Here is a 14,403-nt window from a genome sequence, read left to right as displayed (position 1 = left end):
AAACTTCTCAAATATTATTCATAGAGATATTGCTTCCAAGAGAACAGGTTAGGACAATTGAAAAGACAAAAGTCATTGTTGAGACGTATTTCCTTCAGACCGACAGTATGTTCACAGGTTATATTTAGGATATGGCAAAATATCAATAAAAAATAAAATATATAAATATATATACTTAAAAGAAGTTTTAAAGTTTCAAATCCTCTTAAAATATTTCTTAACAATAAATATTGAATTTTTATTGTTTAGAAATTTTCCCAATATATAAATATGAGCAATACTATATTGTTCGGGGCTTATCCCGATAATTGAATATAAAATCTCCTAACAGAAAGCGGAGTATAACTAAAAATTTCCAATATAAGAACATTTCCGTTTAGGAACAGTTACTACCAGATTTAAACTATTGATTTGTTTTGCAAGAAAACATTTACTTACGTCCAATTTCATGCTATTGTATATTTTATATTAAATTATTTTTACGTCACATCTAGCCAAAGGTATAAGAAAGACAACGATTATTTGTAAACTTATAATTCGTGTTTTAAACTAAGCGTTTTTTGAAGTGAAACTTCTTTAGAATCGTTGTGATTTCAAACCTGATGCAACGGAAAAAACGACAGGTAAGAGACATAAATACAAAAATGTGTAGAAAGAAGCCGGTAAAGAATGAGACAGAAATATACATACTATTTTATATTATCGGTCTCTCCTCTTTGTTCCATACTTCGTAGCGTACAATCAAAATAGATGTTCAAATATAAGTGTTAATTGGACTGATGTAATAAATGGTAAGTGTAAATATTTTTTAATCTTGTTTTAAGTATAAACTAATATTTCAATGTTTTTCAATCAATAAATTTGATTTTTATTTTGTACTGATCATGGATTATATATATATAACCTCAATACACCACGTGTATAATCTTATTTATTTTATTCTGTTTTAGACCACTCTCAGCAACAAAATAGTGTTCCAACGGGATATAATTTAATAAATAATGATTGTAAGTACCAATAATTAATACTAACTTTCATCATTTAATTTTAAATAATTAAAAAAAAAATTAAATTTAATAATAATTTAGTTGGAAAAACTTTAAAATTTAATAATTTAATTTAAAAACATATACTTAATTTATAATTCATGATTTAAAATATTAAAAAAAAATTGATTTAATTTAAACTTATATTTAATAATTCTTAAATTAACAAAATGATTTATCATTTAGATTTATAGGAAACAAAAACAATTTTAAGACGTATGAATATTTTTGAATTGTAAAATAAATTGTAAGAAAATTGAAAATTAAAATAATATTTAAAAAAATAATAATTTAGTTTTAAAATAAAATGTGGATAATTTTTAAATTGTACATATAATTAAATAACGATATTTGAAAATAATCATCATTTTAAAATGAGTTTTTAAAATTAATTTTATATACATTTTCAATAAATTATGTATAAATTATGTTAAATAAAATATCTTTTAAAATTAATCAAAATACTCTCATTTTTAAATGAATAAACTTTGTAATTATCCTACCCTTGTTATATATATTAATCTCATTCTTTTCTCGATTTACTGAAGTTTCACTTCTATCGTGTGTGAATCGCACACACACCTTTTTTTAATTATATTTCTTTTCCCAATTTTAACAAATTTTCATATCAATACTGTACAATCCTTATATACCATTTTCCTTATATACAATTTTCCTTATATACTAATTCCCTTATATACCATTTTCCTTATATACAATTTTCCTTATATACCAATTTCCCTTATATACTAATTCCCTTATATACCATTTTCCTTATATACTAATTCCCTTATATACTAATTCCCTTTTATACCATTTTCCTTATATACCATTTCCTTATATACTAATTCCCTTATATACTAATTCCCTTATATACCATTTTCCTTATATACTAATTCCCTTATATACCATTTTCCTTATATACTAATTCCCTTATATACCATTTTCCTTATATAACAATTTTCCTTATATACAATTTTCCTTATATACCAATTTCCCTTATATACTAATTCCCTTATATACCATTTTCCTTATATACCAATTTTCCTTATATACTAATTCCCTTATATACCATTTTCCTTATATACAATTTTCCTTATATACTAATTCCCTTATATACCATTTTCCTTATATACAATTTTCCTTATATACCAATTTCCCTTATATACTAATTCCCTTATATACCATTTTCCTTATATACCAATTTTCCTTATATACTAATTCCCTTATATACCATTTTCCTTATATACAATTTTCCTTATATACTAATTCCCTTATATACCATTTTCCTTATATACAATTTTCCTTATATACCAATTTCCCTTATATACTAATTCCCTTATATACCATTTTCCTTATATACTAATTCCCTTATATACTAATTCCCTTATATACCATTTTCCTTATATACCATTTTCCTTATATACCAATTTCCCTTATATACCATTTTCCTTATATACCATTTTCCTTATATACAATTTTCCTAATATACCATTTTCCTTATATACTAATTCCCTTATATACCATTTTCCTTATATAACAATTTTCCTTATATACAATTTTCCTTATATACCAATTTCCCTTATATACTAATTCCCTTATATACCATTTTCCTTATATACCAATTTTCCTTATATACTAATTCCCTTATATACCATTTTCCTTATATACAATTTTCCTTATATACTAATTCCCTTATATACCATTTTCCTTATATACAATTTTCCTTATATACCAATTTCCCTTATATACTAATTCCCTTATATACCATTTTCCTTATATACAATTTTCCTTATATACCATTTCCCTTATATACCATTTTCCTTATATGCCAATTTCCCTTATATACCATTTTCCTTATATACAATTTTCCTTATATACCATTTTCCTTATATACTAATTCCCTTATATACCATTTTCCTTATATACTAATTTCCCTTATTTCCCTAATATATTTTCAAGTACCCACAATTGTAATACAGAATTTACCTCGCTCTCACATATCAAATAACGCTTATATATATTTTGCTTGTTGGTATTCTTTACTTTTTATTTGCCAAAGACATGGTTTATTCCTATAAATATTTATACATTTTTCTGTTATAACGCCAACTGGGGAGAGAATGACATGCATATGTAGGTGGTATAAGCAATACTTAACTTTAATCGAATTGCAAACTGCTACCACACACGCTTATGTAAACTTAGGCAAACGCAAGACTGCACAAGCTGGCAATTGAACCTTTTATTTTAACCTTAAGGAAATGCCACACATTGTAAAAACACTGTAAGTAAATTAATACATTTTTAACAGTGATATTGCATATATCATTTTAAGATTTTGCTATTCTTTATAACTTATTACTGTATTACAGAGATAAAAATCCGAAAATTCAGGAAAATGTATTAAACGTAATTGGTAATACACCACTCGTAAAACTATCGAAAATACCAAAGGAAGAGGGCGTACAATGTGAAATGTGTTAGTATTCTTCCTCACTCAATGTAAACATACATTCAATAATTAATAAATATATTTATGCAAAATGTGAGTTTTTAAATCCTGGGGGTTCAGTGAAAGACCGCATAGCTTATAGAATGGTTTTGGATGCTGAGAAGAAGGGAATATTGAAACCTGGAAAATCTGTGATTGTTGAACCAACTTCTGGAAACACTGGAATTGGACTAGCTTTAACAGCAGCTGTGAGAGGTACATTATATATTCATCGACTGATAAATAATTAAAACTAAAAATGTTACTTATAAGTAACCATTTTCAAATCTAAATAGGATACAGATGTATTATTTTTTTTTTTTTATTACAACAGTAAAGCTTATGAATAATAAATTTTATGATTATTTCGAAATTAAAATAAAATTATATTTTATATAATTTTGATTAAAATTGTAAGACTTCTTATGGTAAATAAATTTATGCTTAAAATTTATATCACAAAGAAATAATGTTAAAACATAAATTTTTCCAGTGATAGAAGCAAATTAATTTAGTAATTTCAGTAAATTTCCCACTTGTGGCAAAACAGCTTGCCGCCTTCCTTTATCAATTTTAATTACGCCGCATTTTCCTTATTAAATTATAACAGCAAAACGACCCTTTGTCTTTTCTTAAAAGCCTTTAACTGGTAAAGATGAATTTCCCAGTTTTAACACCTGCACCGTGTTTCCAAACTTAAATATTCCTCTTTATTAGCTTTTGATAATTCAAAACGTAATTGCAAGAACAAGTTCTACGATGTTAAACAAAGTAATAAATAAATTGTATGCGTGAATTGTAATTCTTATTATTAGATTTATTTGCCAAAAAAATTATTCCTAATTCATCAGATTTAAATCTTTAAATATCTCGTACAACGTAGACGATACGATGTACATTTCAAAGTTAAACCTATTGTTTTTGCAAATGATTTTAGCACTGAATATTTTCTTTGATTGTACCTGTTTTACTCCATTTATCATATTACAGAGTTCAGCAATGTAAACTAAAAATTCATGTATTTCCTAAGAGATTTTAATTAATGTTTGTCAACATTGAAAATAACAATGAAATGAGATCAAACTTAATTGCCAATTAATACTTTCGCCACCAATCAACTAACCTACCAGTTGTTGCGTTCTTTCAAAGCTTATATAAAATTAAGTATTTAAACAATGAATATAATAGATGTTTATATACGAATTAAAAATAACTATTTCCTTTCAAAATGAGACGGAAGGTGGATACAGAAGAAAATGTTTTCCCAATAATATTGAAGATATCTTGCCCAAAGCTACTTCAATAAAATCTCGTATTTATGATCATTCAATATCCGGACACGACATTGCAAACACCATCCCAAGAGTCCAACGCGACTTGTGATTTTAAGAACAATTTGTAAATATAGATGAAGAACAGCAATAACTTTCATTTAATACAGACTATTACGTATACTATTTCCAATAGCAATATTTATAAATGCTAAAATGTGAAACAATTAAAGGAAAACATTTAATAGTAAAAACAAATTACTTACTTTTGTGGTATCCCCAACGTGCCTAGATTCCAGTTTGAAAGATAAATGTATATTTTTCTATCCGTGACGCAACCGCCGAGGCAAATAAATGAAAGGTTTTTTTTTGTCGACAATTCACAGAGACCGCTGCATAAGTATAATAAATTTAATATATATGTACATATTCCACAGTATTTATGTAGTATCCACATTCACTTATTTGATATCCTTTTTTCAATTGAAAAAAAAATCGATCATATATCCTATCAACTAACAATGTAGCTGAGATATTTTCCATGAGACACACTAGTGTTCAACGGCATGGGTGTGTTTTGATCAGAGATAAGTACTAGTTTGTGAATACGAATTCGTCTGGGTTGACTTCAAAGTCGGACTCAGAAATTGATTGATGAAGTTACAAATGATATAGTAACCACCTAGCAGCGTCAACTATAGATCACGTAATTAATAATTATGCCATGTCATGCAATATCCAACTGTTATGCTCCGGTCTCACAGACATTACACAAAATTTATACAAAAATTACATTCCACATATATCTTATTTGATTGTTTAAAATATATACCTGTTAAAATTCATCACAAACGTCCAAACCTCCATGCATCCACGTGATTGTGCTTGATTTTGATCTTCCCTCTCTCATCTTTCATTCCGTAGTCTAAAATGCATATTCCTGTTAAAATTTATATTTTATATCTTGTCAACGATTGATTTCTCATTCTCTTTTCAAATTTTTAAGTTATTTTAGATAAATTCTGAGTTAAATGCCTACAAACGGATTTGTTTTGTCGTAGTCATATTTTTTAATTTATTTGTATCCTATTTCTTATTTATCGAAGATATATAGATAATGACGAGAATCTCAAATGAAGATTGTTATGCAGACAAAGTCACAGGCAACAGCTATAATATCATATTACTATAATTAAAATAATAATAAGTAAAATAGTAGTTTATAATAAAAATAAGTCACAACAGACAAATTCAATAATCCTCATCTCTCTATTTCATTTAATAAATTAGTATGCCTCTAGGGTGTTAAAGCAATTTTCCCTTCATGATCATAAGAATTATTTGTCATATCGTCAATGACAATGTACACAAAGCTAATTGATATAGAAATAGTATAATTAAACAATTTACATACAACCAACTGCTACCAATTCTTAATATCGCATATGATCAATTATATCATGTTCATAAAAAAATAAATACATTTTATGAGTTTTGATAAGTTTCCCAATTTCCTAAAAAATTGAATTTCAGGAATGTTAACGAGTAACCATTTCATTATTATTATTATTATTTTAATATTTTTTATTTTTATTTTGATAGTAAACTCCATTTAATTCTTTAGTTGCTAAGGAAAATCAGAATTTCTGTATTTCGTTTGTGAGTTACAACAATATTTATTTAGCAATAAAATAAATATTTAAAGATAAGCGGAGTAATAAAAGAGTTAAATCGGGCCAAGAGTTTCTTCATTTTTCTTTAATCTAAAATAATTTTGTTCAAAGTAGGGTTACTCCCAAAGCTGGGTCCATTAACCAGAATCATTCTATTTGCAGTAACGGAACCTAAACGACGCAGGCTGACCGCAAGCGAGATACGTATACTGCGCACATAAATAAGAGATCTTATCTTACTGGACTTCTGTGAAATGGCTTTGTAAAAATCACTAAGTATCTTACTTTTAACGGCTATGTTATAAGCAAAATATATCGTTTCAGCGTTAAGGTATATCATATATATAGCTCGTAATATAAATTGGATGGAATTAATTTATTAAATTTATACTAATTATACAAATATGCACAAAGATTCTTTCTTATAAAATCGAGAATTGTTAGTTAGTAAAAATTTTAATTTTTAAATACATTAGATAACTACAACAATAGCTTACACTTTATCTGTTTTTAGAACTTTAAATCCTCAAAATGGAAGACCTGCCCAGTAAATTCAAAACAACGTATCGGGTAACAGTTATTTGAAGTATGTTGGTTATAGGAAAATTTATGAATTGTTGGGGAAGTTTATTTAAATATCGAATGACTTAGTCTCTCATGATATAATCATAATGATCCATTTATTTACCACTAATTTGTAATTTTAACTAGTGTTTATAATAAGAGTTCATTCATTTTCTTTTCCATCACTGTTCTTTATTTCTTTAAATAATTTTAGTACCTTTTTATATTGGTTATTCAAAAATATAAACAGGATAAAATTTTTAATAGTTCTTGAGATATGAATACATAGAAAGTGTCTCAGAATTTTTTAATTTAATAGTTTTATTTTTTTTTTTTTGTAATGAATGAAGAAAAACAATAACCGTTAAGTTACATATCTTGTTCTGTAGGATACGTGTTCTGAAACCTCCACAGGACGAATTCCGAATGTAAATAAAGAAACTGAGAAAACTTATTATTTCATTAAACAAGTAATTAAAATAGAACTAAATCAAGTTCAAAACAATGAATGCTATCCTAGTTTTTTTTTAAACATTAAACATAGGTCTTCCTCCTCTTTTAACCAATTTTTTCTCTATACTTTTATGTATAATACTCGTTGATCAATTCAAATAAAAAAAACAACTTCAAAAAGTTTCAATAGCAGCCGACGTTAATAATTTATTAAGATGATAGACATTATAATCATTATTAGCCGACAACAAGTTGTCAAGTTAAATTGGATTATAAGTTATTACGTCCTAATTTTGCAAATTTACGTTTTACAATTAAATATCAATGTCAGAAACAATCTTAATTAAAAAATTTACAAAAGAAAATACCTCCTCCATTTAATCATCATTTCTCCTTTAATAAAGAACAATGTCGTATTTAATTTGATTAAAACGCAGAGTTGGACGAAAAATTTTAGTTGTGAGATAAAATAGATGATAAAACAGCATATCGAAAAAAACATACGGAAATCAAAATCTGAAATTTCAGACTATAAAAACTAGAATTGGAAAGGATAAGGATGAAACTGATAAAGTCGAAGTGCATATAAATGCCATAAGAATATGACCCATACTGTTAATTGTTTTGTTTTCCAGTGTTTTATATGGTCGAGGAAATTGAAATGTGTACTCCAGTCTTCTCACAACAACTGCCAGGACTAAAGTTAAAAAATACTTTGTAATTATAATTGATATATCTGTAAATGTTAAAACCTGCGATTTCATAACTATATATGAAGTGACGTAATCCAGTAAAGTCCAGATAATTTTTAATAAACATTTCTAAGATTCATTTAAGACTGGGACCGACAAAAAAATATTAACGGCTTAAACTTTGAATTAAAAAGATTTCTCAATGCGTACCGCACAATGTTAAGCTAAATTAAATGGAAATTTTTAATAATAAAGTGAGTTCTTACATTTTCTTATTGCTTATAGTAGTTTTTCATCATCTGCATCGCGATGAAGATTATTTAAGAGGAAAACGAGAAACAGGTACAAGATTGAAAATGTTTCATTGATCTCATTTGTTGAATTTAGATTGTTTTTTTCATTTTACGTGAAGAGTATATTATGGATACTTAAGTTTTGTTTTCTTAGATAGACTTAAAGCGAAATCTTTCCAACTTCCCACGTCTTTGAAGGTAAAATTAATAAGATATTACGAAATAAATTTGTTACGAAACGATATCCAGATTCAAAAAGAAATCTTTATATGTTGATTAACATTATTATTTTTTTATAGGATACTAATAATTTTTTATATATGTAATACAATTAATGTTATTTACAGAACAAATATTCTAAGAATATTATAAAAATGTTTAAAAGATAAAATATTTTAATATTTTATTATTGATGTTTCTTTCAATTTATATTGAATTTTTTTATCAGAATATAATACAGCTTAGTCTATATTATATTAATAAACTAGAATTTTTGTGACAATATAATTCAAGTAATAAAATGAATTTGTTTTCTCATAATATCATCGAAGAGTTATCAAAATGAAGTGAGAATTAATATAAGATTAAATATCTAAATATAAAAAAAAAATTAAGCAACTAGAATATTATATTCTAGAGGTCGCAGGTTGAAACTTGTTCGTATCGATAAAATTTCCATTATGTAATTTGTATTTTAAAATATCAAGTTCCAGTGGTAGCGTATCAAGCGCATCTCCTTGAGATAGGTTTCGCTGCAGCTGGGGAACTAACGTTGACAATGACAGAGATCGTGGCGAACAGGTGAAAAGGTTTGCAGCCATTCTAAAACAAACTTCAATACGTATTTTCTCCTCAAAACTGACTTTTACCTGCATTATTTTTTGAACTGTCGTTATAGCTATTGATACCCTTCATCTGTTATTTCCTTTTATTGAAAAAATAGACAAAAATAAACGAAAGACCAAATTTTACAGTGACCACCCTTTGCGTTTGTTGATATCTGCAATATTAGGAAACTTAAATGATGCCTTGAGGTAGTACATCACCATTTGCAGATTATTCAACTAACCATTACTTTCCTGGCGATGAAACAGAGTATTTCTGTCTTTCACCTTAAATACATACCTGCCGCATAAAATTATCTGTACAGTAATGGTTTCTTGATAACTAAATCCAATTTTGCAAGGAAAATACAAACAATCACAATAATATAAACGAATCATATATTGCTGGACCTATGATAATCTGAAACCGGTTTGTTACAACAATAAAATAACTTGAATATGAATATTTTCCACTGACATTTATAAAATAATCAGAGATCGACCGGCTTCAAATTTATATATATTTTCTTTTTTAAAATTTATTATTCGCTAAAACAATTGACTATCGGTTTATACTTTAACAATTAATTGTTACAATATAAGTGATGGGTAGAACTAAGAATGTTGCTTCTCGAAAACACGTCTTTCACGAGATATCGAGTCGTATGGCTTTTGAAATGCTCTTAAAAATTGTCCTTAGAAAATTTAATACTACTAGTTATTATATAATTTTGAAATTGATGATTGACAAGTTTTTTTATTGGCGTGGTAAATAATGCAGATTATATTTTATTTAATAAAACTTTATTTGGCCATGATTTAGCTTAAGTCATATAAGAGTCATATACGAAATAAAGTTTTTTATAGTCAAGTCTTAATATATCGATAAGAATGTTCTAAAGCGACTGGTATAAGGCAAAGTAACAAGAAACTTTAAGACAGCTTATCCAAACGACTGTTGCAACAAACAATACTCCTTTGTTAATGCATTGAGAACATACATAAGAGAACAGTAAATCTTTTGAGCAAACTTATTTACTGTCACAACTAAAGGGTAAAGTATCATTAATAACCTCGTATTTACGTATTTCTTAGATTTCGTAACTGTTTATTTTACACAGTTATTAAATTATAATTTAATTTCAGTGATAAAAATAATTAATCATTCAAATATATTAGCAACGAAGCATATAATACTAAATAATGTGGAATACCTATATGTCCCAAGTAAAAAAATACAAAAATAGATTTTAATAAAAAAAACATAAAAATCAGGTATTTAGATCATCTCATGCACAACGTAAAGTTCTAGATATGACGAAAATTTACTATTTTAGATATAATTTTATACTTATGAGATAAAAACTTATCTGCAAAAGTTAAAATTATAGTTCTTATATAAAATACCAAAAATCCTTTTGTAGATACTGCAGTGAATCCCGGATTGGTCGGTTAATATATATAACCCTTACTATTTGACGACAAAAAGGAGGTATTTTAAAAAAAAAAAAAAAACTCTCGATATATAAACGTTATTGTAACAATGTTAAAAAAAAAAAAATTCTTGAAAGAAAAAATACAAAACAATATGAAAAGCTTCTATGAAACTTGTTTTTAAACCATGCAAAATTCACGAAGTGTACTTCAATGAAAGAGTACCAAAATAAATCTATAGATTTTTATCATCCACTAGTAATATAAATTTCGAAGGGGTTTTTGCTCGAAAGTACTGCTCCTTGAAACCGTGATAACTGGCTTGCGAACAAACTGCAATGACTTTGAGATAAAAAAGTTAAGTAGTAAAATATATATGAGAATTTTATTTGACGAGAAACATTTTGTTAAAAAATTTAAAAAGAATTAAAAGGTTACTTTTTATCCCATTAATTTACCCATCTATAATAAGATAATGTGTTATTGCAATACTGACCCAAAGCAGAAATATCTATGGATTTCTTTATTAATTTGTTATATTTCTTTATTTATGGCACAAAACACCGTAAAACTACAACGCTTATGGAAGGTACTTAAAAAAAGCGTTATATATTATTAATGGTTTTATATCAAAGTAGTAAACTAACATCGTATAATAGTAACACATGTTACGAACGAAAAAATACATGTTTGCTTGTAAAAATATTTATGGCCAAATAGAGTATATAGAAAAAACCTGTATACATTTTATACCTACTAAATCTGTGATGGAAAACAATATTGTCCGTTTCATTATCTCATAACTGTGCTCAGCGTAACTTTAAACGAATCTTCGTTCTTATATGCAATGGATCAACTGTTCTTTGGGTACTTTCTTCCCCTAATATAAGTTTCTCGAGATACTGTATAAAATGCATTCGTTCAAAAGAAAACGACTTATGTTAATACTTTCTATGTTCGAAGGCAGTCACTATTCATCGTGTGACAATTCTGATAGGGCACTAAGAGTGTACAAAGTAAACGTTATTAAGTAAAATTTAATAACGTATACTCTGTACACGTAGTTGTTGTAGTACCGACCTTTCACGAAGATAAGTAATAACAGAGAAACTGAGTTAACGTCAAAAATAAGCAAAGACTCTCGTCTCCAGCATTTCCCGTCAGTTTTAATAAAACTACTGATATATGACTACCGCATACTATAATAAAATGCCCCCGACGCTACATAAAGCATGTCATCACAAATGTGTTTAACTTTTAAATAAAAACTATTCTATTTTTTATTTTATTTTTAATCTATACCCTCGTAAAATATTGAACGTTCAATAATATAAATGTTAAAAAATATGATTCAATAGTTTTTATAACATAATTAAATGTTCCTATAACACATAAAAAAATACACGGTAGATAAAAAATAAATAAAACGCTTTTGCGGCTGTCAGAAAATTTTGGTTTAAAATATGGAACTAGGAATTTTTATTTTTTCGAAAATACTACATAAATAAAAATCGTCACACCTGTTTGTAGACATACAGGTCAAACTCTAAACCTCTTTTCCGATCTGAGGTATAAAATAAGCATTCATAAACTCAACGGAATTAATATAAAAAAAAAAACAATTTTTGAGTTCGATTTGTATTGAATACGATAGTTATAAAATGTGTAATTCTACAATTATACTATGTCATTCAGCATTTACATCCCAGAAACAAAATAAAAAATAAACTATCGCTTATATATGTAAAACATTTTTTATACTTAATTCAAACAGATAGACAGGCATACCAACAGATAGACACACACACACACACACACACACTTTTCTAATCACTCTTCTAAAAGAAATTCAAATATCATCTTATGTTTAATGAAACTGCCTATACATAAATACTTAGTCATTATTTATTTTCAGAGTTATTTGAAACTCGAACCAAAACGAATAAATAACTTTAAAAATGTATTGTCATGTTTTTACTATCTTTTAATTTACCTAATTTGAATATATTTCCTTATTGTGTTAATATTAAACTTGCTCTCATTTCCACTTACACAAGTAATTTTTCCTTATTAAATGTTCACAATTCTAGGAATTTCCATATTACGTTATTTATAAATGAGTTTAACCTTTAATTTCCTTCTATCCCTAATTTTGTATATGACAAGAATTCCAAAACGTACGTATAGTATAAAAATCACATTACAGAATAAATTTGTTTATCCTAGGATATTGTTTTAAATAAGCAATCCTTCCATTAAGACCTTTTTTATAACTTCCTCATGAAACATTAATACTTTTTAATCTATCTCGGAGTAACAATTCGAAAAATCTGCCCTTGTGTTATACGGCACTCAGGACTAATTAAGTCTTAATAGTTAAACTTTAGAACTACAAGGACTTTAACACTTTTGGGACTAATTTAGTAAGAAAACATGAGTTCAAAGTACTTCGTTACAATTTAAATCAATTCTTAAACAAACAAGTCATTAAAATACAATCGTGATAATTTACAATTATTAAGGAAAAGCAATTAAGCCAAACTTTTCTTATTTTATACTAATATCAGTATCACATTACAAATTGGTCTAAATTTAAGATATTTCCAAAGTTGTTACGTAAAGTATTTGATTTTTAATTTAATTTTTATGAGATTAATATTTATAAGATTGTATTCATCCAATAAAGTAATTACTAAGTACCTACCATTTTTTAATGACTTCGCTAATTTGGTATTGTATGGAAAAACACGTATTCTTATTTTAGTTATAAATTTTTAACTTATTATTTATAAATACTATGGAATATTTAGATATAAAGAATGAATTGCTAGTGGGATGAGGGTGAAAGGTAATGTGATATGATGAAGAAATATAAAGACATTCTCCTGGGAATAGCTAGATGATAAAAGATATCGGGTGTTTTCCCGGCTCGTTCCTTTCAACGTTACGTATATTAAACTTAACAACATGTACGAAGCTACTCGTATACAGTGAAGTATTATAATTTATGTCCTACAAACTTGTAACATATATTATTGAAGTTTATTTCTTTACCATACTAGATTTTTCCTGCAGTTCTACCAGCATGAATATATCCTTTATGAAGCCAAAAAATTATGTATATCCAAAGACCTATTACTCCGTAAATGTTTGCCGAAACATAGTATAAGGCTTAGCGTTGAAAAACATAGAAAAAGAAATTAGTTTTCAATGATATTGTTATTTATTATGATACAAAAATTATACGGAAAAGGGAAAATAAAAATACGTCCAACTTCACGAGCTAGATAAATGTTGACGTAGATTTTCTGTGGGACGATACAACCTGAGTTAAGCAAGTCCACATGAGGCAGATGGAGAATAAACTTTAGTAAGTTTAACGCACTACTTCCAAATCAATATTACAGGTATTTATGAGTTGAACAAAAAAACACGGAGGCTATTTTTTGAGCATCAGAGTCTGCGGCATAAAAAATGAAACCGAGCACAAGTGTTGTCTTTAACAACTTAATGAGATCTAAGATTTTCATGAGTAGTCATTAAATGAAACTAATATTTTTCGGATATTTTAAAAACTATATACTCCCTAGGAGTATTTTTTGAAATCATTAAATTCGCGTAGTTGCTTAATTTAAAAATTTTATGTTATTTTTTAAACA

The 14,403-nt window shown here is 26.6% G+C and overlaps 1 protein-coding gene across 1 annotated transcript; it reads left to right on the top strand.

The window, feature by feature from the left end:
- The first annotated feature begins 3,114 nt into the window (after positions 1-3,114).
- LOC133319927 (cystathionine beta-synthase-like) lies at positions 3,115-6,830 on the top strand. Its single transcript, XM_061526232.1, has 4 exons — positions 3,115-3,333; positions 3,422-3,528; positions 3,586-3,756; positions 6,647-6,830. The coding sequence occupies exons 1-4, from the start codon at positions 3,311-3,313 to the stop codon at positions 6,703-6,705; spliced, it is 360 nt and encodes a 119-aa protein (XP_061382216.1). The 5' UTR covers positions 3,115-3,310; the 3' UTR covers positions 6,706-6,830.
- Positions 6,831-14,403: the final 7,573 nt, after the last annotated feature.

This window comes from Danaus plexippus, chromosome 4, assembly GCF_018135715.1.
Source record: "Danaus plexippus chromosome 4, MEX_DaPlex, whole genome shotgun sequence".
In the NCBI taxonomy this organism is placed as follows: Eukaryota; Metazoa; Arthropoda; class Insecta; order Lepidoptera; family Nymphalidae; genus Danaus; species Danaus plexippus.
This window is presented reverse-complemented; position numbering and strand designations above follow the sequence as displayed.

Excerpts from the sequence above, each read along its gene's own strand:
- LOC133319927 (XM_061526232.1), top strand. The coding sequence starts at position 3,311 with ATGCCACACATTGTAAAAACACT. Across the intron at positions 3,334-3,421 it reads CCACACATTGTAAAAACACT|AGATAAAAATCCGAAAATTC; the intron begins GTAAGTAAATTA and ends ACTGTATTACAG. Across the intron at positions 3,529-3,585 it reads GGGCGTACAATGTGAAATGT|ATGCAAAATGTGAGTTTTTA; the intron begins GTTAGTATTCTT and ends ATAAATATATTT.